The sequence below is a fragment of the Vigna umbellata genome, chromosome 8 (genome assembly GCF_029865625.1).
Source record: "Vigna umbellata cultivar VRB3 chromosome 8, Vumbellata_1.0, whole genome shotgun sequence".
Classification (NCBI taxonomy): domain Eukaryota; kingdom Viridiplantae; phylum Streptophyta; class Magnoliopsida; order Fabales; family Fabaceae; genus Vigna; species Vigna umbellata.
The window spans coordinates 33628122-33655268 of NC_142172.1; the positions used below are offsets into that span (position 1 = coordinate 33628122).

Sequence of the window (27147 nt, forward strand, 5' to 3'; positions counted from 1 at the left end):
TTGTTGTTTCCTCTCACAAATCACAGTGGAGAAAGTCCATGTGCTTGTGTTCATTGATGTACATCATGGTCTGATGCATCCAAGGATTGGAAGCTGAACATTTTTCAATGTTTCTTGTGAGAAAATATAAATGTCACTTTTTTCCCTGTCAGCGTGAAACAAAGGACAGTGATAATGGAACAGCTTAACATATTCTTCATTCACATGTTACTTCATTCTATTTTTGTTCTAGTGAGGATGTGTTTGGTAATGTTAGCAAAATTCATATGAATAATGTGTTTTTTTTATTAAATTTATTACTGAAAAAAGAATTTAAGATAATTTCCTTTGAGTAATAAAAGATAATTTTTTATACGTAAAGTCATAAAAAGTTATATGCATGAAGTTGGAAAGTAAAAGTTGAAGGATAACTTTTGAGAGGGAAAAAATGGTTAAAATTAGTTATTGAAAAAAAAACCTTAAAAAGAATGAAAAACCTTTTATCTGGTTTCTATTGACATCTTAAATACGATTATTATTAAAACAACCTTTTGTTTTCTCAAAAAGTGCTTGAAATGTATCCAAAGTAAATGTAATCGACAAGTTTGAGCAAAAGAGAATTTTTTATGTTAGTAGACACATAAAAAATATTTTTTTTACAATATATTGTATTTGAAATAAAAAATTAACAAAAAGTTAATACATTGGAGCTATATTTTAATCAATTTCGGAACGTTGCCTTTATTAATTAATATACAATTAATTTCTTTAATGGTGTTTTCTGGTGAAGTTTAGCTGCTTAAGGAAAATCATTGTTAAAAAATAATCATGAATAATAAATATTATTACAGCATATATATATTGGAGATTCTCTAATACTTATATATTCATATCACAGCCCCAAAAATAATTTTAAAATTAAGCAATTTAGATATATCTCCCTAGTCCTTTTCGAGGCATGGCTTGAAGAGTCAGTGTCCATTTCTTAGGACTCTGTAATATAATTAGATTTTTAATTTCTTAATCAATAGTATTTCTTATTGAAATTTTTTATAGATTATGCAAACCTTGTATGAATTTAGTAACCATTTTTAAATGGATATAAGAATCTATTCACAGTTTACTATACAAATTGAAGCGTTTTTAGATACATTGAATGTTTATATTAAGCAAAGCATATGGGGACCCACTTATGAGTAACACTAAGTGTTAAAAAAAATGACAAATTTATGGATGAAAAAAATATTGTTTCTAATAAACTAATCTATACATATTAAAAATTTAATTTTTCATCACTAATTCATTTTTTTCGTGTTATATATGTCGTGGGCACTAGACAATCACAACACAGAAATTTGTATACTTATTTGGAATAAAATTTTAATACAAAATTAAATCAACATATGTAATTAGTAAAATGAGATGAGAATATAATAGGTTTAATGTCACACGTCCTTTTCTTTCGCTACTTTTGTAAAATTGAATCAAATAAAGGCTTTTCGTCAAATTGATCAAACGCCATTAAGGAAGGTGTTACGTGGAATGCTGACAGTATACATGTGTAAGGGAAGTTGGCGACGTGGCATGCTGATACCCTTGTGGTCGACCTAGTGGTTGACCACTGGGTTTGGTGGTCAGCCTCTCAGTCTAGTAGTCGGCCAGATCCACAAACCGTTCGGTTACTAACTGTTCGGTTACTAACTGTTCGACTTGTGAAGGAAGTGTTCATGACCGTTCGGCTTGTGAATTCGGTTTGTGAATGCATGCTCATGACCGTTCGGTTTGCTCTATCTATACCGTTCGATCATTAACTGTAAGCACCCTTCGACCTCTACCAATAAATCTTGGCCGAAGACTTTCATTCCCTACCAAACACATACACTCCACTAAGTTATGTTTTCCTTCTAATACAAAGTTTTAGACATTATGAAGCAATTCACGTACCTATGGACAAAACCCCTCATAAATTTCTCCCTTTGCTACACTTTGTGGGCTCCACTTGTATACCAATCATAAAAATAGAAAATAAGGACTAAAAACCGAACGGTCATGAGCATTTCTTCACAAACTGAATGGTCATGAGCCATTCCTTAACAAGCCGAACGATTATGAACACTTCCTTCACAAGTCGAACGGTTTGTGAATAAGACCGAGTTTCCGACCACCACATTGATTGGTCAACCACCGGACCGAGTGGTCGACCACCTGACTGAGTGGCCGACCACCAGGGTGTCAGCATGCCACGTCAGCATGCCAAATTCCCTTACAATTCAGTCACGTTTTTAATGTCACGTAATAAAAAATTACAGTGTCAGCGTGCCACGTAACACCCAACTTAACGGTGTTTGATCAATTTGACGAAAAACCTTTATTTGATCCAATTTTACAAGAATAAGGACCCAAGCCAAAAAAGAATGGACCTATTTGAGATTCTGGACGAAAATAGGGACATTAAACCAATATAATATATTATGTGAAAAAAAAAGATTTTAATTAAAAAAATTGGAAATAATTATTTAAGAAAAAAAGAAGAAGGGTTTACTGAAACGGAAGTGGCTACAAGCAGAATATGAGGCCAATGATTAATCCCAACATTTTTCCGTGTATAGGGGAATTTAACTCATTATGTTCTTCGACATATCATTTTCATACAAATACAGACATGACCGCAATTGTTGTAGAATTGGTTGCTGTGTTCTTTTATTTTATTTTCTTTGACGTTAACCATCTTCTTTATTACAACTTCACTTCATATACACCTACCATTGCCACCACAATTCCTTCGTTTATCATCTCTTTTTACCTAATTAACTAATTTATTTTAATTATTCAGACAATTCAATTTTTGCATTCTCTTTTTAACACTTTTATAATTTAATCATCTTTGAAATAATATGGAAGTAACAATATTTAGTCGTCAAAAGAAAACTGTGTTTTATTTTATCGGTAAATTTTAAAAAATAAAATAGTTTACTTGGTAATTTACATAAATAGAGTATTTAACATTTTTTTTATGTATTTAAGTAATGAGAGTCTTGAAGACTTTTTGTATAAAATTTTGAAAAGATAAAATGTTATAATTCATGACAATAATTTAAATCATGACGACTTTTAATTTGAATTAAAATAGTTAAGAATGATGACGATTTTTGATTTACATTGAATCAAAATAGTCATGACTCATTACAATTTAAATTGTAATGAATTTTCTTTCGAACAATTAAAATCAACATAAATCATGACAACTTTAGTTTAAATTTGAAGTCTTTATGAATTATGACGATTTTACATTTTCAAAACTTTATGAAAAAAATCGTTAAGATTCACGATGATTTATCTTAAATCTATTTTAATTATTATTTTTTAAAATTAAGAGGAAAACTATCCCATTTTTTAAACTTATCTCTTTTATTTCTTAACACATGTCGATTTGTTATTTCTTACTAATTTACTAATTAAAAGTAAAAGAAAGTATAATTTTCAATTTATAGTGAACGAAAGTTTTCATGACTCGTGACGATTTTAGTTGTAATGAATTTTTTTTCGGACAACTGAAATCGTTATGAGTTATAACAACTTTGGTTCAAATTAGAAATCGTTATAAATCTTCACGATTTCCCTCTCTCATAATTTTATAAAGAACATGAAGACTCATTGTCATTTATTCAGTGAAAAAGGTCAATCGTTAGTTTTTAAAAATTATTAGGCAATTTATTTCTTACTTGTTCATTAATTAAAAGTCACAATAAGCATAATTTATGTCTCTGTGTCACTGTAATCCGAAAAGTTTCAACATTTTTTTTATTCGGAAAGCTTCCATATGTAACACTCGTGCTCAATAACATGAATTCCAAATAAAGTGACTAAAGCAAATTCAATTTTGTTTGGAGTTTTTTGTGTGTTGTTATTGAATGATAGACGGAGGTCGTCATACAGAAGAAATGATCAAAACTACCATAACGAATCTTCACATTTTAAGAAATTAGTTTTTCGTTTTTAACCTTAAAATATCTAACACAAACAATAATTTCTTTTGCGATGATTCTGTATGTATTAATTATATATACATTATATTTATAAGAAAAAACACCATTTAAAAGAAATATTTGTTAAACAATTTAATATCATCATTCAACGTTAAATTTTATAATAACAATACTGAACTTTCCATGCAGAAAATTTGTGATTTTTTTTTTCATTTACAAACATAACATAAATATTTCATCTTACATTAATCCAACTTAACACAAAGTGTATAATTTCCGGTTTATTGTGGAATAGTTTAAAAATTTAGTCAGAAACATCCACCAAACAAATAACACCAAAAATAGAGTATAACCGAACTGCAAGTGCAAAAATTGATATAAGGTAAACATAAGAAAAGAAAAACAAACACACGCATAGGTTAAACTTGGCTCAAATCTACGTCCATAAAAGAATTTATTTTAATAGATATTATAACTTAAGGTTTCTCTAAGATAACTCAAATGTTATACAACTTTATATCAAAATGTAATTATTGAATTATCTAAACTATGTTAATCGTCTAGGAATCTCTTAGGATAAGATTATGATATACTTAATGTTCACTGAATTGAATACAAGTATAAAAGTATATTATACAGATCAATAAACTCATTTTAAAAAAACTGTCTTATTTGTTTGATGTATGAGATGAAAAAAGAAAAAAGATGATTGAATATTGTGACAAGTTATTTTGATATTTTGTAGTGTGTGAATAAAAGTTACTGTATTTAACATTGAATTAATTGTATTTCACGTGCAAAGCAGTGAGCATTTTTGGGGGGCTTTATAAGGCAAAAACTGGTTGCAAAGAGGACCCAACACAAGACTAGCTAGTGGTGTTTTCCTTTCATCGTCTTCCTCTTGAAGGTATTGAGGTTGTTTGTTATGTGTTTGCCAGAGGGAGAGAGAGAGAGAGAGAGAGCCATGGCACTGGAAGCAGTGGTGTTTCCACAATCACAAGACCCATTTGGTGGTTACGGATCAGTGAAGGACTTCTACAACTGCACTTTCTTGGCTGCTACTTCACCTAACTGGGGGGACTATGAACACATCAACATCAACATCCACAAAGAAGAAGAACAAGGTTCCATCTCTACTTTTCTCGATAATAGTAACAACCAACCAGACAATTACCCTTATGGAGGAGATTGGACCAGCTCCTCATCCTCTATCTTACCCCACTTGAATGATCTTCAAGAACCCACAGACCCCAGTAACGCCACTCACAGCTTGGATACCTTAACCACTCGTCCCAAGAGGCGCAGAGCCAAAAGCAGAAAGAACAAGGAAGAAATTGAGAACCAAAGAATGACTCACATTGCTGTCGAGCGCAATAGAAGAAAGCAGATGAATGAGTATCTTTCTGTTCTTCGCTCTCTCATGCCGGACTCTTATATCCAAAGGGTACTTCTCTCCTCTTCCTTTTTTTTGTTCTTACCTATTTGTTTCTTTACTTGGTTCCTTCGAAAATAAAAATTTTGTTTGTTTTGTTTGTTTGTTTTGTTTGTTTGGTCTGGTTGGCCATTGAAGGGTGATCAAGCTTCTATAATTGGAGGTGCTATTAACTTTGTGAAGGAGCTTGAACAGAGGCTGCATTTTCTTGGTGCTCAGAAAGAAGGAGAGGGGAAATCTGATGCTGGTGGTGCAACGAACATGCCCTTTTCTGAGTTCTTCGCCTTTCCGCAGTATTCAACAAGTGGTGGTGGTGGTGGTGGCTCTGATAATTCTGCAACCGTAGGTGAAGACGTGGGTGAAGTTAAGTCTGGCATTGCTGACATAGAAGTGACAATGGTGGAAAGCCATGCAAATCTCAAAATAAGATCCAAGAAGCGCCCGAAGCAACTCTTGAAGCTGGTCTCTGGTTTGCATACTATGCGCCTCACAATCTTGCACCTAAATGTTACCACCACCGGTGAAATTGTACTCTACTCTCTAAGTGTTAAGGTTTGTCTTTATTGGTGCCTTAAACTTGAGATATTTTTAGTTAATTGTTTTCTTCTGGAAAGTGAAAATGTGCTGAGTTTTTTGTTTTGTTTTTTTGCAGGTAGAAGATGATTGCAAGTTGGGATCCGTTGATGATATTGCTGAAGCTGTGTACCAGACGCTGGATAGGATTCAGCAAGAGGCAGTGTTGAATTAAGATGAGACGATGAGCACCAAATTTGGCTTGCTCCACTTGGTTTTTAACCTTACTTCATGGTGGATCATTATCTCTTGCTATTTTTCTCTTTCAAGATGTACCTAATTATTGCAACTTCTATTCACTTCACCCTTTTTTAATCTACTGATGGTGCCCTGATGTGGACTCCTTGGAGGAAGTTTTTTGGTTTATTCCTTCTTGTGTATGTCTTTGTAGCTCACGAACTTACTTTTGATCTCTCTCTTTCTCTTTCTTCTCTTTTTCTCTGAGGTAGGGGTGGAGGAGGCTCTGTGGTATATTGTTCTTGAGACATATTCTAGTGCTTGGTCAATTTTGCCCACTTTGCTTTGAAATTGGTGGGTCTTGTCTACCTCAACTATAAGCCAAAGCCTAATTGTCAAGCTGAAATTGGGAGCATCTCAAAATAAAATTGAATGAAAATGAGAGCCAAAGATTTTTGGCAATTGTCACATATAATCAATACTCCATTTTTCTTTCTTTTATTTGGCTGTCATAATTCAATAAATCTGTTCTAAATTACTCATCCATTCCCTGTAAATGTCATCAGAGGCTTAAACTCCATCACTTTAAACTGATTCTATGTTTATCATCAGAACTAACATGCACTTGAATTGAAGGTTATTTTTTGTGTAAAAATGGATTAAAGGGAGATAGTAACGAGAGTTTGCATTATTTTCTGTTCCGAATTTGTAGCAAAAGGTTGTAACTGTCGAAGGAGACCCACCTACACCGTAGTCTGTACCAAGTAAGTACTAAGTAGAGTTGCATTGCAGGGGAAGGCTGCGGAGCACAGCTTGAAAAGGGCTTACCTTTCTCTGTGCATTGTGTTGCACGCAGAACAATAAATAAAGGGTCCATCTTTTATGACCATTATCATCATCAAGATGGGAATACTGAATCCATGATGCATGTGTCTGAGAGTACGTGTATGTATTCTATCACGGATTCTTAGTTCCCATTCTGTGTATAATTATATGATAACTTAGAAAAAAATGCAAATGATTAGCACATTGAAGGGAAAATAATGGCCCCATGAGGCAGTACTATGTTCAATGCCGAATCCCTAGGTGAAATAAAAGATAAAAAAATGAAGGTTGGTTTGGGGTGTGGTGGTGGGATCTCCAAGAGCAGAATGAAAAGAATAAAGTTACAGATGTAAAATTAACTATAGTGCCAAAAACCAAAGTCCTTTTTTGCGGTTAACTTGTTGAATGATTTGAGAGCAAATAGCGTAAATTGTCTGGGTGAAAAAGTTTTTCTCCCTTCATCGATGCACTTTTTGTATGCATTGGAGGTTTGAGTTATCATCATGATTGATTGCTGGAGTAGTGAACTGTGTGACTTTTTCAGCAGAGGCCATTCGACAACCGTGATCTCTATCTCATATTTTCTCAAATTTAAAACCTTGTTCTGTTCCCTATTTGAGTGAAAATATTTTCATTTGGGTCAAATCCAAAACAGTAATGACATAGATTCATGGAATACTTTCCAACTCTGTAAAAGGATTTCCACAATTACTTCAACTATCTTACGAGTAAGCGTTTTGAACGTGTGTTCCTTTTGAACTATCAGTGCCACCAACCACCAAAGGTAGCCAAAAGTTGCCATCTTGCTGAGAAAGTTACAGAAAAGTGAATTCTGCAACTCCTAATTTCTTGTACAAAGAAAAGTCCTCAACAAGTATAAATCCTTCTCTGTTAGTCCACTAGCTTTTGCACCCTTTCCACGCCACACCACAGGTAATTATTGTTGCAAAGAAAACACATTAAAGCACTAGAAACACATACATATATATAAGATAATAAAACTATAGGTAAACATTCTCTAAAATAACGAGTATTTTTCAATTTAGTTTTTAAGTTGATATATTTGATTAACATTAAGGACTAATTTAAAAACTTTTCAATATGTAAAAATGATTATGCTGCTTTATTTTTAATACTTGAAAATTATTAATATTTTTTTACTTTATCCTCTATTTTGTAAGAAAGAAAAAAAGAGGAAATATAAAGATGAGTCCCAATTTTGTGTTAGATTGATGAAATATTTTTCTCTATTTTTCATTTTTCTTAAATAAAAATTTCATTTCTATTCAACTGTATATTTTATTTTATTTTTATTTTTATTAACTCCATTCTTTACATGTTTGTTTATTTTTATCAAATGGGCCACTAAATACTATTTAGAGAGAATAAAAAAGTAAGGAGGAAACATAGCATTTATTAATTATTTTATATAATTTCGTAGTACAACCTCCATTTCCTTTTATTTAAGGTGACTTATAAATATAACACAAACTTAATTAATAATTTCATTAAGACTAAATTTATTTTTAATTTCGTATCAATAACTTTTTTAATTTATAGTACATGCGATATGCAAATTTGTTAAATACTTCACAAATATACTCCAATGATCTTATTTAACCCAACTAATATTTATTTGTAAATATAATACTTGTAATTATTTTTTAAAAAACACAAAAACGTCCATGGTGAAGATACTAATTAATACTATATTAAAGTTTCAAACAGACAAATGAATAGATACAATTTGTTTTCTTTTAAAAATGGAAAACCAAAGGAAAGAGGTGAAGCATTCATTAAATAAGTTAAAATTAGCATGTGAGATAATAAAACTTAACATTTAATTGATTTAATTTACCAAACAAAATCATTAATGATTAAATATATTAGCATAGTAATTTAGAGTACATGACAACACATTGAATTTAACCTTTCACATTACTATCATATTTTTACATTGACTTTTAGCTTCATGTCCTTCATTTGCTATTCAATGAAGGATCTTAAGCTACCTTTATTGTATTAAACTATTAATCTAATAATTTATCTAGCTACTAGATATAGGCCTAGTTTTAAAAACAAAGTCATCATCATTATGGTGATGGAATTTTTCAAGTTGTTATTATTTTTGGGTAAATTAGAGGGAATGTGTTAAATATACATTTAAAAAGATATAAAAATAAGTGTGTTTTGTTTCAAATCATAACTATTATATAGAAATCTTGCTTGAAGAAAAACAAAAGTACAATTTGGAAACATGTGAATTTTGAGGTCCAAAGTACTAAAAGATCTCCAAATAGATTGAGGAACAATGACTCTAACTATTAAATTCAATGAATGATGATGTGATCAAATAGGATTGTGGAGGATTTTGGATATTATTTCTTTTTTTCTTCTTCTTGTGTTATTGTAGTTTTTTTCTTTTTCCATTTATAATTAAGCTCATTTATTGATTTGTCCATAAATTACAACGGCTATTAATTTTGATTTCATAGTGTTACAAATCAGACATATTGATCTTCTTATACATTTTGACTTGATTATTTAGTGACAACAATAAAAAAAAAGTACAGCTACTATGGCATATATGAAATTGATCATCAATTTCAAATAAGTCCGACAAATATTCCAAATATAAAAGCATAGATTGTCATGATGTAAATTATGAATATAAGTAATGAAGCATCTAGACTACCATATAATATTTAGATTCTTTACGTATATTTAATTTATGAATAAATAGATAACTTCTTATGTTTTTATATACTAATATATATGTTTAATGCAAAAATAAATTACAGTTTAGAGTAATCATGAATTCAAATTAGGCGCATGTAATTTTTTTAAAATATTATATTTAATATTTAAAAAAGTTGTGAAAAAAATTGAATACAATTCGTATAGGAAAGTACGACTTCATTATTGACAAATAAAAAATAGTAAGTGTGAAGTTGTGTTTAAAAAACAATGAGTTTGGTTATTTGTTAATAAAAAAAAATTATGTTTTGAAATACAACGTTTTTGTATTAAAAATATTTTTCGAAACACAACATTTTTTTAAAGTTGCTCCTTAATATAATTACGAAAGTAAATGATACCATTTCAATTATTTTCCATTTAATCAGCCGCTAGAATTTATAATTTATAATTTATAGATAAAATCAGGGTTATTGAACTGATTGAACTGTTCGTCTATGGTTAAATTATGAGAACAATCGTACTTCGTTAATTTATTTGTTTGTAATTTCTTATACAATATTTAAAATTAAAAATGATTTTATCATTAATTTCTAGTTGTTGTGACTTTCTACGAATATGCTATGTCACATGTCATCTCAATAATCATTGAACTAAAATGATTAAATATGTCAAAATAGTACTTGTTATTTTCAAATGTTAAGTTCTCCCAAGATTAGAAGCATTATTTTGAAGGACGAAGATTAAATTTTAATATATTTATAATAATTAAAAGTGTGCTGTATATGAGTAGAAAACTTGTTGATTCTATCAACTACATTTTTTAAATATTAGTTAACTCGACTTGAAACTGTTTATAAGATATCTGATACCAAATGTTTGGTAGTCGATAAAATTCATATGATAATTACTAAATACTTTATAAATTTATAAATAATGAGCTATTTATTGGATACCAAGAGTGTATATCATAAGGAATAAGTTTAATGTTGCATAAGCCACACCAATAGTCGAATATTGGGTGTTATATTTTTCAAACTAAAGTTTACCTCTTATCATCTTATAAGCATGTTTTTTTACTGGAATCGAGTGTTGCTTGTTGTCGGTATGTACCTTGCTCGTCGAAGACATTTACACGATAGACAGCTTAGCTAAAAAGTGATTGCAAGCCATTATAAGTAAGCTGGGTTTATGAGTCAATTGACCTATTTTTGAGGTCTATTCGAGTTAGATTCTAGCAAAACACTTATATAAATATTATTTTAATTACGATTCATTTTTTGTATTAATCCAATTTTGATTAGAATTTCTAATCCAATACACTAACTTGAACGTGAAAGAATCTTATGTAGATACTATATTATTCAATAAAAGACAAAGATGCTTGAAAGACGAGTACTAAATAATAGTAATAATAAGTGAATATATAAATGAATAAGATAAATATATTTACTTTTACCTTTTTTAATTATTTTATTTTTAATACAAAATTTTACTATTTTATGTTATATTATTTTGGGTATGAGATCAAAGTTAACCGTCTAAGTTGTGGTGAGTCATTCAAAAACTGAATGTTGTTCTAAAGTTCAAGTGTTAGGTCAAATCGATCGTTTAAATCATTCTAAAAATATATGTAAAAAACACTTTGATGGCAAAAGTCAGTTTCACCTTGGCAATTAAGAATTAATAGTGTAATAAATACAAAATCACTTTTCTCTTTACCTTAATCCTCTACTTATAAGTTTTAGGATGAACTTTTAATTAACGTTCACTTATTCACAACCTAATTACGGATAATCATAGTTTATCTTTAAATTGATAAGTATTGAGGTTAATATGTTAACTTATAATCAATCGATTTACTTGATATCTGTCAATAACCATATAATAGTTGTAATAATATGTATAATTAGAATCTCCTATGGTATAACACATATATAACTACATGTTATCATGAGATATAAAAATATTTTCTATTAAGTATATATCAATTATTGGCATCTAATATACGATTTTAATGTTTTGAATATAAATATTTTGCTAGTTTTTGTTGAAGGTACTTGTTGTATTTAAGAAAATTCCAAAGACCTTTGTTTAGGCCTTGTTGGGGAGTGTGGGATTCATAGATTCCTATACCCTCTCACACTCTCTCTCTTCTGATTTCAACTTTTGTTTGTTAACAAAAGAAAGAGGTTGAAAACAAGAGTTTTGGTAGGATTGCAGTTCCAAGAAATAAGCACATAAAAAGAGAATAATTGAGAATAAAATTTTGAATTGGTGCACTTGAATTTAATAAAGAACTAGTGTGCAAACTAGATAAGATTTCTTCATTTCTTTTGTTTGATGAAAAAGTATAAACAAAGCAAAGAAGGCATAATAGTGAGTAAAATAACGATGACAATGAGTCCAAGAAAGGAAAACAGAAAAGAAAATGGTATAGAAAGAAGACAGTAATAATTGGATGAAAATAAGCAGAGTGATAGAGAATATACCCTAATGTTGCTCTGCACCAGACATTGTTCAATGGCTTTTTCAAATTCTGCAACCATTCTCAAAACCAGGAAATCAGCTCATCTTTCAGAATTCTTTGTGTGATACTAATGCTTCAAATAACTGAATAACTAGACCTTTTATTAATACACATCAAATTCAAATTTCTTGGTGTCATTTCTACAAGAAAATATTCTTGGATGATTTTGATCACCATTTGTTTATAGTCCTAATTAACTATTTTATTAATAACTTAATTTTAAAATTTAAGTTTTAAATACATCTCATTCAAAAATTGATTGACACCATGAGTATCTTGATAATATATCTTCTATTACTTTTTCACTTAAAGAGTTTTGATTAGTCTTTTTAGGTTTAATTAAGTTTTTGAGTCTCCTAAATTTTAGATATTTTTAATTAACTTTTTATTGAATTTTGTTTATTTATTGACTTTTTAATATTTTTTATTTTTTTTAATTAAATTTTTTTTTCTATTAAACGAATACGTGGTCGTCATGTCATCATTTTACTTACTTATCTCAAAGTGTTAATAAATGAAAGGGTTAAATATGTTTTTAGTCCTTAAAATATTGGTCGTTTCTGGTTTTAGTCCCTCTTTCAAAATAAGGTACAATTTGGTCCTCATTCTTTTCGAAACTTTGGTTTTAGTCCTCGAAAACTAACGCCGTTAAAAATGTGCTGATGTGTCTAACGTCTCTGTCCACGTGTAATTGCTTTTTTGCTGACATGTGGACAGAGACGTTAAACACATCAGCACATTTTTAACGGCGTTAGTTTTTTAGGACTAAAACCAAAGTTTCGAAAAGAATGAGGATCAAATTGTACCTTATTTTGAAAGAGGGATTAAAACCAGAAACGACCAATAGTTTAGGGACTAAAAACATATTTAACCCTAAATGAAATGGTGTAATTAATATAAAAATAATATTATTGTTAATATAAAAAAACTACTTACTTTTGTTACTTTCATTAACAACATATGATAAGAAAAATGATTTCATAAATAACGAAGATCGTTGACCTCTCATTACTATTCACTTCGATAAGTTCTGGTCTTTCATGTCAGATTAACCATGTCTCAAATTAGGTTTAACCGGAAAAAAAAGGTTTAAATGCTTACTTCGTCCTCATGTTAAGAGGTGAATTTCGGTTTAGTACCCGATTTTAAAAATGCTTCTATTTTATTTCAAAGTAGTATAAATTGTATCAATTAGATCCCTTCCGTTAAATTGACATAAACAGAGTTAACTCCCTGCACTTTTTCGTCTCTCTCTTCTGCATTTCCTGCAATGTTTCAGTTTTTTCTGTTCTTCTTCCTCACTTTTCCTGCTCTTCTTCTCTTATGCTCCTCTGACATGCAATTAATATTTTGAAGTATTTTCTTCTACTCCTGTGCTCCAAAATTGCAAACCAATAACAACGAAGATGATTGCAGAAAATATATGCTTTAGTGTACCTGTTCCTCTCATGTTAGATTTTCCAAGAGAGGGTTGTTCTCTCGCTTAGATTGAGGTGATGGAGGTGGCAGTGAATGGAGGTGGCGGTGATGGAGGAGCGTAAGATTGGCGGGGGAGAAGATTGATCTGGCGGAGGTGGCGACGGAGAAAGGGTAGGTGGAAAAGGACACAATTGTAATGTGTCCAGCACCAGGCATAGGCCACCCCAAGCTCATCCAAACTCATCGTTTGAACAACACCATCATCCTCCCCACGGGCCTCCTCGACCACCCCACCATCGAAGCCTATATTCGCCGTATCACTACCGCCCATCCCTCCATCTCCTTCCTCCGCCTACCCCACATCCCACTCTCCGCCTCAACCTCCATAAGCCTCGCTGCCAGAGCCTTCGGCTTCATCAAAGCAAATGCTTCCAGCGTGGCCACCTCCCTTTCCCAAATATCCCAAACCTCCGCCGTCAAAGCCTTCTTTATCGACCTCTTCTGTACTTCCGCTATGGAATCAGCTTCTTCCATGGGAATCCCAGTCTACTACTTCTTCACTTCTGGTTCGTCGTTCTCGCGCTCTTCTCGTACTTTCCGAAACACCACGAAGAGAGGAGCGAGTCGTTTAAGGATATGGTCGGGGTGGAACTGCGCGTGCTGGGCAATGTGCCTCTGAAGGCGGTGAACATGCCGGAACCCCTGTTAGATGGCTGCGAGGAATGTCTGCGATGGCTGGAGGACCAACCGAGCAGAAGCGTGGTGTATCTGCGTTTCGGAAGCAGAGGATGATGGTAATGGATCAGGAAGCAGCAAAGCCAGGGGATCAATTCGACTTGGCTTTAGTGTAGCCATATGGGTTCCTTGAGAATACCAAGGATCGAGGCATGGTGGTCAAGGCCTGGGCACTGCAAGTGGAGGTGCTGAGTCGTGAATCGATGGGGGGTTTGTGAGTCACTACGGGTGGAACTCGGTGTTGGAAGGGGTGGTGGCGGGGTGCCGATGGTTGCATGGCCACTGTACGCAGAGCAACACGTGAACAGGGAGGTGATGGTGGGAGAGATGAAGGTGGCTGTTGGCGTGAATCAGAGGGTAGGAGATGGGTTTGTGAGTGCAGAGGAAGTAGAAAAAAGAGTGAGGGAAGTGATGGAGACAAAGCAGATCAGAGAGAGAAGCTTCAAGCTCAAACAAAAGGTGGGAATGCCAATGAGACCAATGAGATTATAACTGGAAACAGTTTCTCAGAGGTTGCATTTCAGACGATCAAAACAAAAGGAGCAGCAAAAACAACAACATGGGTTCTTGTTCTTTAGAAAATGACATTTAATTGAATTAGGATGATGAAGTCTTCTTGGCCCGCAAATCCTTGAAACTGGGAAACGAAATTGCCTCGACGCGTTTAGAGAGCTAGCTCTCTGTGTTGTGCGATTCTGAAATGGAAGAGAAAAAAAAATTGAATTTGGAGAATCGGTGACAATTGCAACTGGCAAATGCAAAACATTCATGAGTCATGAACGTGCATTCTTCCTTAGCATTAATTTAGGTAGTTAGTTTCATTGCATGTCAGAGGAGCAGAAGAGCAGGAAAAGTGAGGAAGAAGAACAGAAAAGGCTGGGACATGATAGGAAATGCAGAAAAGAGAAATGAAAAAATGTGGATTCGCCAGCTGGGAGTTAACTCCGTTTATGTCAATTTAACGGAAAGAATCTAATTGATACAATTTATACTACTTTGAGATAAAATAAAATCATTTTTAAAACTGAGTACTAAACAAAAATTCATCTCTTAACATAAGAACGATGTAAGCATTTAAGAAAAAAAGAAGAAGGTCATGCAAGTTATTGATTTTAGCCTAATTTTAGAAAATTGAATTAATCATGCTTGAAAATTGTTGAACTTAGACATTAATTTTTAGCACAAATTAAATACAGACATATTAAATGTAACTGGCGAGCACATTAGTTTTTAATTTTATATTTGGTTTGAATACTTTTAAAATTTCTAATTGGTTTGCAGTATATATATATATATATATATATACATATATATATATATATATATACATATATATGTATATATATATATATATATATATATATATATATATATATATATATATATGATATCTTAACAATTATTTTTAACCACTTTTTTTAACAATAAAATATATATTACTATTTTATTAGTTTGAATATTTAAAATTGACTAATAATGAGCTATTGGTAGTTGTAAGAAAAGTTATAAAAAAATTGTTAAAATAAGATTTTCCTATGTATATATATCATACTCTTGAGTTTTATATTAAATTCTACTGAGAGAAAGAGAGAGAAAGTGTTTGAATTTATTCAATAGGTGGTGATAGAACCTTTATCATTTTTTACATTTAATAATACTACCAGTAATTTTTTTGAAGGGGTAAGGGGGAAAAAACACAAGACGGCGCTCATAGTTTTTGTCGGAGAAACATTGGAACAAGGTTGGTTGTGTGTGAGAGGAGGATCGTGATTCCTAGGTAAAATTCATTTCATTACTTTCTAACTATCAAGTTCAATATCGGTAATCTCTAACCTTGGGTTGTGCCACTGCATATGTACCTTTAAAACCATTTTCGGTGCATCAATCCACTTTTTCCTTTATTGTTCCCTCTGGCTTTGCCAACACTTCGTCTTTATTCTCCAAGTACGCAACCTGTTTGATAAATTAACTCAATGGGTTTTATTTCAGTTTAAGGGACTGCTTTTTAAGTTTTAAATATATATATTTTCTTTCCTCTTTCTTTTTGCCGTTTCTTGGAAAGATTACACTTTTATACCGTTTTCACTAAAGCTGGATAATTTTGTAACAGGGAGTAGAATGTCTTGCGCCACCTTCAATGTTGCATTTTCTTTGAATCTTCATGGATGCAATAAGAATGCAGTTTCTAAGTCACTTGGTTTCAGACACCACACAACTTTCCACAAGTTTTCTTCTCTCTTTTTCGAGACCTTGGATTTGAGCCCCACTAATCGTAGTTTTGTCCAGCATGCACCCTCACGCTCATTCCATAGTGTTTTCAAATGTGCTGCTCAGAATTCCCAACCATCGCCTTCAGTTGGCATTGACACAGAGAACAATTCTCGTAAGCACTGCCGTTATTCTATCTACACATTCCTGTCTTTGTATTGCGATATTATATATTTTCATTATGGTTTTTAGGGACTTTGTCCTTCCCTAATACCGTCATCGTTCAATGGTCACATTAACGTAACCTGTAGTTTTCTCTATGGTTCTGAAAATCATCGAAGAGACTCTGTATTATGAAGTAAATTTCAAAGTTGTCGAGGTTGGCCCTTTCTTGGTTAATACCGATTGAAATTCTCATTAACATCCAAGTATAGGTTATTCTAGCATACGTTTACCACATTTAAAGTCTTGAATTCACAATTGTTTTCTCCAGTGAGGTGTAAACACTTGGTATATTAATGTAATAAAGGTTTCCGGTAATTGGTAAACTGCTGCCTGACAATAGGAACTAATGTCTTTATTGAACAGGTCAATGAGGGATAATTTTCCATTGTGACTTTTGTTTTTCACTTTTTGACATGATGGGGATTTCCAATGATATTAATGCTGTGAACATAATATAATGTGTACAACCGCATGCATGTGGCTTATAGTTTCTTGACAATTGCAACTGATTTAATCTTTTGTTTCTGTTAAAGTTTCAGAGTCAAGAAGATTCAGTGTCTTATATATCAGTCTTTATTCACTTTATTATATTTACTGATATTTTTCTGCTTACTTTCAAATTTCCTTGTGCCTCCTTCAAAGAAAGAGTGACTGTTCTGGTTATTGGTGGAGGAGGACGTGAACACGCACTTTGCTATGCCTTGCAACGATCACCATCCTGTGATACAGTACTTTGTGCCCCAGGCAATGCTGGGATTGCTAGCTCAGGAAATGCTACTTGCATCTCAGACCTTGATATTTCTGATGGAGCATCAGTGATCTCATTTTGCCAGAAAAGGGGAGTGGGACTTGTTGTTGTGGGACCTGAGGCTCCACTTGTTGCAGGTCTTACGAATAAGTTAGTTAAAGCGGGAATCCCAACTTTTGGTCCATCTGCTGAGGCTGCTGCTTTGGAAGGTTCTAAGAATTTCATGAAGAATTTGTGTGACAAGTACGATATTCCAACAGCCAAGGTCATCTCTCTTATTTTGAATCTCATCAACCAGATAAATAATTATTCCTAGTTTTGCTGGAATGATATTTGTGCATGCTTCCGTGTATTGTATCTTATTAGGAGCTTCTTCGTATATTCTGTAACATACTAATTATAATTAGTAAGCAGATTAGTCAAAACTATATCGTGTTGGTTTCTGGATATGAATTTTTGATAACCTGTCAGGGTTTCCTTGATATTAAATATGAATGTTGCCCATTTGGCTCTTAATTGTTCTATTAATCAAGTCAGAATATATTAAGAAGTCATTTTTATGATATTAGTGAAGTCATCATGTGCGTGCCTCCATTTTCCATTGACCCTATTTATGTCAATTTCACTCTGAAGAATTTTTTGTTAGTTTTTATTAATTGGGGTTTACTAGTGCAGTATAAAACATTTACCGATCCATCTGCTGCAAAGCAATATATTCAAGAACAAGGAGCCCCAATTGTTATAAAAGCAGATGGACTGGCTGCTGGAAAAGGAGTTACTGTTGCCATGACATTGGAAGAGGCATATAAAGCTGTTGATTCAATGCTGGTGCAGGGTGATTTTGGTTCTGCAGGTTGTCGTGTCATTGTTGAAGAATTTCTAGAAGGAGAGGAAGCATCTTTTTTTGCATTGGTTGATGGAGAAAATGCAATTCCACTAGAATCTGCTCAGGATCATAAGCGAGTTGGTGATGGTGACACAGGGCCAAATACTGGTGGTATGGGTGCATATTCCCCAGCTCCTATATTAACCAAGGAACTTCAATCTATTGTAATGGATTCTATTATCATCCCAACAGTAAAAGGAATGTCGGCTGAAGGTTCCAAGTTTGTTGGGGTTTTGTATGCTGGGCTTATGATTGAGAAGAAGTCTGGCATGCCTAAGTTAATTGAGTATAATGTGCGATTTGGTGATCCAGAGTGCCAGGTCAGTTAAGTATAAGATGCTTACTAGAATGAATTTACTTTCTGATGTAAGTAGTTATACCTTGAAATACAATAGTCTTGAAATCAGAAGACATTACTGAAAATTAATGCTTGAGGAATTGAGCTCATGTCATGGTTAGATATATGACTTGCATTTTTTCTTTATAATCCTTTTATCGAAATTTTAGTTTGAAAAATGTGTCAAGGGATTGTGATGTCTAAATATCTTTCTATGATTGTCCGAGTTTTGGGAGGTCATTATATTTGCTTACAAATTGCAAATTGGCAATTTGGTGGCCTACCCTTTCAAAGCTTTTTTAGTCATCTTTCTAGTTCATTGATATCATAGATCTTATTTAACGCAAGCACATGCCCACACGCACAATCATCAGTTTATTTTCACAATACAAAGTGTACAACCTATGTTAACAACATATAATCACATTTGCACTGTTATATGTTAATAACATGGAAGCTATGCTAACGGATAGTGTGCATAATTTTTCCTTCTGAAATTTTGAACAGGTCTTAATGGTACGGTTGGAGTCTGATTTGGTACAAGTTCTGCTCGCAGCATGCAGAGGAGAGTTGAATGGGGTATCACTGAAGTGGTCTCCTGGGTCTGCCATGGTTGTGGTAATGGCAAGTAACGGATATCCTGGATCATACCAGAAGGGAACAGTGATTGAAAACCTTGAAGAAGCTGAGGCTGTTGCTCCAGGTATCAAGATATTTCATGCAGGAACTGCATTTGACTCTGAAGGAAGGTTTATTGCAACTGGGGGACGTGTTCTTGGGGTCACTGCCAAGGGTAATGATCTTGAAGAGGCATGTGATCGAGCTTATCGAGCTGTTGAGAATGTTAATTGGCCTGGAGGCTTCTACCGTCGGGATATTGGCTGGAGAGCCCTACCTCAGAAACAGCATGCTAGAAAAGAATAAATTACTGAGACTGAGAACATTAGACATTGGCCAACGCTCAATACTGGTAAATCGGTTTACAAGCATTATGTAAGAGGGGCTCTCTACAGTAGATGAATCTTGTAACTTTTACTTTTCAGGTGTAACAACATCATTAGCCATGGTGGGGAACCTCGTGAGAACATATTCCTCCGCCCCCATCTCTTAAACTTGGTTCCAATAAAAGAAGTTAACTTATTATATACTAAAATGTATACTGAAATGGGTGAAAATAAATCCTTCTTCAAGACATTTTTAAGGTTCAAACATGAATGCTGAGCTAAAACTTGTTTAATATCATCCTTTCAGTTTATTTCCGTTGATTCTTTATTTGAGGGGTTCCGTAGTTCATATTTAAAAAAGTAGCGACTGATGTCGACGCCTGTCAATGTCCCTTGTCAATCTGTTCATATCCATGTGAACATATTCAAAGGATTAAAGACAAAGAAACTAACTTTATTCACGCTTGGAACATTTCAAAGTTTAACAGTATAAAGCTAATTAAATACAATCTTGTGCAGTTGGTGTTATATAATCATATCATAATCACTACATACATAAAAAATATTAGTAACAGGAAGTCGCTTAACGCAATTCAAGAAATCATTGAGCAAAAGGATCATCCATCCAACATAATGGAGCGAGGAAGGACTTAGATGTTTACATAAAATTTTATATTCAAACTTTATTCAAACTTCTTTGAAAACTTTATTACTTTTTTTTTTCAAAAAATCATCACAACAAAAATCTTACATGATAATATATATGATACATCTCGTGATCACCCTGAGATCAGACGGCAATTTAGAGAGAAGATGTATCAAACATACAGTGCATACAAGGTTCGGTTGTGCACCACGTTATTGAAGGAAAAAAGTGAAGAGAAGCAGCTAAATTGTTTGTGTTTCAAAAAATCTCTGCTGCTTCGCCAGGAACAAAAGGCACAAAACCCCTTCCACCAAACACAGGTCTCATAAACTTGTCATCGAATTTCCTCCAAAAGTAGTGAACAGTTTTGCTTGGATGGCTTATTAGCATCCTTATCCTACTTTGCCTTTGAATTTGCATATTGTTGCTTTGGTTAATGGGACCATTGTTTTCAAGCAATAGGAATCTCAAATCTTCTACGTTATCAGTGGAATCAAAACTGGTTGGTTTTGGATGCCTTGGTTGCACAGCCTCTATCAGTGGCTTAGTAATGGAGCCAAATACCTGTTTACAATTTTTGTTTGTTTGCAGTGAGCAACCACATTAGTACTTTATTTGATCTTGATGCATGTAATATTATTTATCTGACATATTTGTATATTTTACTACACAATTGTAATCATTTCCTGAATTTTATCATCAGCATTATATTCTATAATTGTTTATCATATATTAAATGTGTAATAACTGGTTGGCGTGTTCCTAAAAAAAATTATAACAAGTAAATAATGTCATTTTGCAAAAGTTAGAAACAAAATAATGTTGTTTAATAAAAACTGTATCAAAACAAAGTCATTTTGAACCTTTTTCTGGGGGGCCTCAACCAGTACTTATATATTCAACTGATCAGAAAAATGTATAAAGACTGCAAATTACGATAGTAAAATACACTAAAAAATGAGTAATAAAATTCACAATAAAGTAATTGAGTGATATTAAATTAAGACTGTTTATATCTATATGAAACCCACCACAGTGCTGAACAAGACCACAATTATAGAAGAAGTGATCATTAAGGCAGAGTCTTGAGTTGATGATGTACTCTTGGCTTCTGCAAACTACATTTCAAAGCATCACGGATGATTTAGTCTCCTGGATTTAGTCAAACTTTTTTTTTTTTAATTTTGATCATTGCAAATATTATTTTCTTTTGAAATGATCTGCATAATTATTTAGCAATAACATAACTGCAACTAGATATGAAAGTTACTACTTTGAAATAGCATCAGCCATGTCTAGATGTACAGCATGTTATTATAAAAACTATTTTTAAAACTTATGAGAATTAAAACTAAAATAATGAAAGACTGAAACCAAAATTTGCATTGACTAACATATAAACACAAAACCTTATATCATGCACTTGCCTGGTTATAAGATAGGGCAATAGTCACTGCACCTCTCATCAGGCCAGCCCACCATATGATAAACTGGCATTTTGAATAGTTTAGCAAAAATTCAGTTTGGTCAACTGAAAAGTCAATGTTGTCGAATTATAAGTCCACAATTATCACCTGTGAACGAAATTCAATTCTGGTATTCTCTCTTGTATTGATACGATTTTTAATGTATGCAATAGGGAACACAAAAGCTGCTCTTCCAATCAACACTAATGCAAACAAAGTAGAACTCACAGCAACTGAAATTCCTGCACTGCTCCAACAACATGGTAATGTATTAAGAAAATGACAATGATTAAAGTAGAATTTATGTTTTCCTTGATGAAAATATATGGTTGCATCAGTGGTGCTGAAGATCCTGGCTAAAGTGCAACATGGAGAATTTTCTGGTTACCTGCCTTTACTGCTTTTCCATTTGTCAATGTCTAGAGCATCCATGCCAACACATATAAATATAAAAGTTTCTGCAATGAATGAGAGGGTTGCAAAGGCGTGCCTGAAATAGTGAAAGTATTTTTCAAATTAGGATTCTAAATTGTTTCACTTGTTTAGTTAAAATTTATTTATTTTGCCTGCTTCCATGGTCATCTTTGTTTGAAAAAGAAGCATCAAAACAGAGTTTAGATACCTCAATAACACTCAAGGAAGAGAGGAGAAAAATAATATTTCAGTAGAATGATATGGTTTTCATAAATCTCATAACTACGTGATTGTCATTGCATTTCTCAGGGTTGACGAACATTAATGATTATTAATCTTTTCCTTTTAAAAAGAGTTAAGAGATCATGTCCTTACTTGGTTGTTGTCCTTGAGCTTAATGTAACATTGTGCCAAGTGTAGTGTGACATAACAATGCCACAGAAGAAAATAGTCAATATCCCACTGAGGCTCAAAAGCTGCAGAAGCCACACACATATGTACATATACATCTTGAATTTCTAAAGTGAAATAACTGCATTTATGATACACTACTAATGAATATTTTTTTCCATTCTGCAGAAAATTTGTAACACTCATGTACAAAAAACCTCTGTTGATAGTAATTGTTCATAATGTCATTTTCTTCAGCCACTTTCCTAAGGAATATTGCCCGGTTGGAACTTGGAAAAACTATGTTAAGTATTTGAATAACACATATTGTTCTTGATACTGTATTTATCGCTGGTAAGTGGTACCAAATTAACGAGGATTTGATGAAAACTGCATATACTTTTGGTATGGCCCTCATTTTCAATTCAATATTGATGCAAAAGTTTTCAAATTACTCAGTATGTATAAATGTTTGATCTTTTTTTGTTATAATCTTTTTCATAACTTTTGGGCACATGGATTTAATTTTATTATGCACGGATCAAATTAAAGTAAGTACCATATATAAGAATTGAGGATATATTTTAACCTAAAGATTGAAGTGAAAGTAAACAAAACAAAATATGTATTTTGTAGATGGTGGTTTTGTACCTCAGCGATCATATATGATAAATATGCCAACAACATCATAAGTGCAAGTTCACGATCAGTAGAATGCCTGCAAATGAAAGGCACTATATAAGACAGATTGCACAAAGCCATCGGTCAAACATAGTACAAGTTATATTTGTTAATCTATTATACCATTCTATAGTTTCATTAAGTTTTAAAACAGATTAACATAATTCAAAACTTTAGTAATTGGGTTATTCTAAAAGTTTGTAATTGGGTTCTAATTGTAAATTACAAACTTTTAAGCCAAAGGAAGCTATTTGAAAGATTAGTAAACTAGAGGGAAGGAAACCACACCTTCCCAGGTAGAGTTTTTTCAAAATATAAGCACTTAAAAGGCCAACCTGAAAAAGTCATCATCTACAGCAAGTCAGAATAAATTGCTTCAACACTCTCAACAATTAGTAATTTAAAATTGCACGAAAGTTGAATGCCATTTTTTTTAAGTATTGTTGGTGTTACTCTCCTATCAGAATAACTATGTATTACTGAGGTGAAACTTCAATTTTGTTTGAAAAACAGTTCACCTAAGTAATTGTATATCTAATTTTGTTTGCTCACAAATGGGGTAGTTGAATCAAGTCCATGTAATGCTTTCATGGAGAAAATATTTCTTCAGACTGTTTATTGTTAATACAGATAATGAGAGAGGTGATTACAGAAAGAGAAAATATAACTATAGGAAGCACTAATATGCTGCCTTATATTAACATACAGAATTTCTCACTATGGCATAATTTTGCCTCCCGGAAAGTCTGCTCTAAAGAGTCTTTTAAAGTTAAACTTACTGCTATGCCAAGGGCAGTACTAGTGCAGAAGAGGTAAAGGAAGGTCCCCAACAATTTCAAGGCTGTCATAGAATTGGAGCTGCTGAAGTCAAGGGATTGGACCGAATTGAAAAGCACAATAGACGTGGCATCATTTACTACTCCCTCCCCAAATACAATGCTGTAAAGCAAGGGTGTTTCATCTTGATTGAGAACCTTCAACACAAGAATGGAAAAAGGAAGGCATTTAAATGATGATATATGAAGATTTTAATTTCGAATGAAAAACCAGGGTATGTATGATTTCTAATGTAGTTATAGTGAAAGACGCTAAATTTAATGTTTACTTGTGATTAAATAGCAGTAAAAACCTTCTACAGAATAAACTATTTTCTTTTATATAGATTGTATCTCCACCAATGTTAGAGTGTACCTGCAATGTACAAACTGAGTCCGTTGCTGACAGTATGGCACCGATGGCTTCATATGCACGGCACACGAACAGTCATCAGAATAGAAGGACGAGTGCTGATTAGATTAAGGGATAGTGAGTGAGATTGTTCTAAACCAAAAACTATTTCTCACCTAGGTAATCTTTTATGCCAAGGTTAGATATTCCAATCCATTGAATGAGCATAAGGGCACCTAGAGAAGTTGCAGAAGAAATTATAGAGTCTTTAATATGTTCTTTTCACATAGATTGTGTAATTGACAATGAAAGCAATGCAACTGTTTTTCATTGGTATTCAACATAAGGAGGCTAAGTGCGTCTGAAATTAAACGATTTGAAACTGAATGGTTACCAGATAAAGGAGATCTTACCGACAGATATAAGACAGAACGAAATAACTGTTCCAATGACTCCAAAGAGCAGTATAATGGTGAAATTCTTGAAGAACTGTTTCTTCTTGACTTGGAAACTAACATGCCATTTGAAATGATACAAAAAATCGAATAAGTAATGAGTAAAATAACTGATATGGAAATAGTAGATAGATAGAGAAAAGTGACAATTGTTGGTTTAACAACAACAAAAAGAAAACAAGAAGAAAAAGAGATGACAGAAACATTAGATCCAACACATTTTGAGATTAGAACCTTATTCGTAGAGTGGTAAACATCTATATATAGATTTTGAGTGTAACTGAAGATTTTTACAATGGTTGAGATGCTGAACGCATTATATCATCATATAAAAAAGAGTAGAGGATCTAGCTAGAAGGCTACTAGACATGTCTATCATACGCACGTATAAGATCCTCTAGTGTTCTTCAGACGCATCCAATTACCAAACACTCTCATGTTCATAGATGCGCTTAAAGACTACTACACCACCATTCCGTCATAACACTATTACTAAATCGTCTAAGTAGACAATCCAGTAGAAAATCTCCTGTGCTTGTTATAAGACGATCATGATTTTAGAATCAATCATCACAATAACTTTTAAGCATACTTACCCGGCATTGAAAATGATAGGGGGAAGCAAGTAGAGAAAGAACAAGTCTTCACTGAATATTAAAATCTTGGCACTTTTAAAGTTAGTCACGAACAACACCACCGTCCCAGCACACAACCCCTGCAAGTTTTTTAAGCAAGCCAAGCAAAATGTACCATATAGTATATTAATATAGAAACTCTAGAAGCACAATATTACATGTACGTACGTGGAGAGTAGAAGAATGAGTTGAGTTGTAGTGTTGTATACCAGAAGGAGGGCAATGATGGATTCATTAGCCCACCGATTCTCTTCCAGAAGATGGCCAATGATGACACAAGTGCCTAGGAGGGTGAAGAATACACAGAGAGCCACAATGGTGCTTGTGCTGAGATAGGAAGTTGAAAGAAGAAGCGGTGGCAGTAACAAAGCCATTGCGAGCATTCAGGTTAAGTACTTAATAAGTTTGTTGTCTTTTCTGACAGTGGTGATGATTACTGAGGTGAGTTATATATAAATTTGGTCCGCGTGGTTTGGTTCTATACACCGATAAATATCAAACTAGTTTGAGAGTTTTGTCACAACGTGGAGGGTAGCACATATTAGATAACGCTGAGAAGTGACAACAAACTGCAAGTCTAATTTTCTCTTTTTTTAATTATTTCTGTACATTGAAAGAAACCTAACATTCAGGCACTAGACTGACTTGCTGTTTGCATTTCCTTTTAGCATTTCAAGTTTATAGTATCACACATTATTTGGTAAGCTAGTCCTTTTCCCTAATTATGCCATGTGAGGCAAAATGGAGGTCATAAGTTAGCATGTATTCCGTGCAGATTGTTCTTTTGAGTCCATTATCAGAAGAGAACCAATAAAAGCAATTTTGATAACCTTTTTTCATCTGCACAATGAGTCCTGTGATTGATTTTGGATAGAATTCATTGAACCTCTAGGACTCAAATTATGTTTTTTAACACCTCGAAAGGAAGTTTGGTTCTCAAACACGCTATTTTAGACATTTTTCTTACAGAAAAAAAAAAGTCATTCGAGTGAAATGAAATTTGCTGGTAAAGATATCATGCCCAAACACAAATCAATATTTTTTGTTTAAATCAATCCAAAATCTAAAATAATTGCCCTCAGTGCTACTATGCATCTTATAATATTTTATTTCTTTTATAATGATCACCTTGAGATTAGAACGAATGATCTTATGCATACTATCCAAATATACAATTTAGGTAGTTGTGTATCATTCAGTACTTGTCTGCATCATAGTTGTCTCGAGTTGCATTTGTGCTTTCTAAATCTTGGTATCATGCTAAATGGAATAAAATCGTCTGTCTCAGAAGTTTATCCCTTTTCCTGTACCTTCCAATCATACTTTCAGACGTCATTATTGAATCCAAGTTACTTTCAATCATTTTAAGGAACAATAATACAACCTTTCACATTTTGGATTTTGTCCCTGGTTCTCCTTGTAACACCAACCCAATTCCAATTCATCTATTCCAAACCTCAGTAACTAGAATGATGGATCTTTCCCATCATATTAGATAAAAATTTCAGTAATCAGTACAAGCAATTGCTTTAAAACATTAAAAAAGAATGTTAATTTAATGTCCAATGATTAACATCTTTTCAGCTTTGACG

The 27147-nt window shown here is 32.9% G+C and overlaps 3 protein-coding genes and 1 pseudogene across 4 annotated transcripts; 3 read left to right on the plus strand and 1 right to left on the minus strand.

Moving 5' to 3' along the window:
• The first annotated feature begins 4818 nt into the window (after positions 1–4818).
• On the plus strand, positions 4819–6622 carry LOC124826962 (transcription factor bHLH94-like). Its single transcript, XM_047299936.2, has 3 exons — positions 4819–5409; positions 5536–5949; positions 6050–6622. Exons 1-3 carry the CDS (start codon positions 4891–4893, stop codon positions 6143–6145), a joined length of 1029 nt encoding a protein of 342 aa, XP_047155892.1. The 5' UTR covers positions 4819–4890; the 3' UTR covers positions 6146–6622.
• Positions 6623–13740: 7118 nt separating this feature from the next.
• LOC148194535 (UDP-glycosyltransferase 88F5 pseudogene) lies at positions 13741–14845 on the plus strand (annotated as a pseudogene).
• A 1099-nt stretch (positions 14846–15944) lies between these two features.
• Positions 15945–19994, plus strand: LOC148194536 (phosphoribosylamine--glycine ligase). Of its 2 annotated transcripts, none has more exons than XM_088096886.1 (5): positions 15945–16130; positions 16464–16736; positions 17429–17799; positions 18210–18740; positions 19265–19994. In XM_088096886.1, the coding sequence occupies exons 2-5, from the start codon at positions 16472–16474 to the stop codon at positions 19679–19681; spliced, it is 1584 nt and encodes a 527-aa protein (XP_087953012.1). In that variant the 5' UTR covers positions 15945–16130; positions 16464–16471; the 3' UTR covers positions 19682–19994. The 2 variants fall into 2 exon arrangements, with proteins under 2 accessions (XP_087953012.1, XP_087953013.1); XM_088096887.1 differs by lacking the exon at positions 15945–16130 and adding an exon at positions 16151–16297.
• A 272-nt stretch (positions 19995–20266) lies between these two features.
• On the minus strand, positions 20267–27145 carry LOC124826960 (sodium/hydrogen exchanger 1-like). Its single transcript, XM_047299932.2, has 14 exons — positions 25765–27145; positions 25517–25635; positions 24879–24976; positions 24642–24701; positions 24490–24536; positions 24078–24272; positions 23587–23633; positions 23269–23335; positions 22603–22703; positions 22202–22303; positions 21922–22060; positions 21775–21837; positions 21379–21465; positions 20267–20911 (listed from the first exon to the last, which is right to left on the minus strand). The coding sequence occupies exons 1-14, from the start codon at positions 25936–25938 to the stop codon at positions 20606–20608; spliced, it is 1605 nt and encodes a 534-aa protein (XP_047155888.1). The 5' UTR covers positions 25939–27145; the 3' UTR covers positions 20267–20605.
• Positions 27146–27147: the final 2 nt, after the last annotated feature.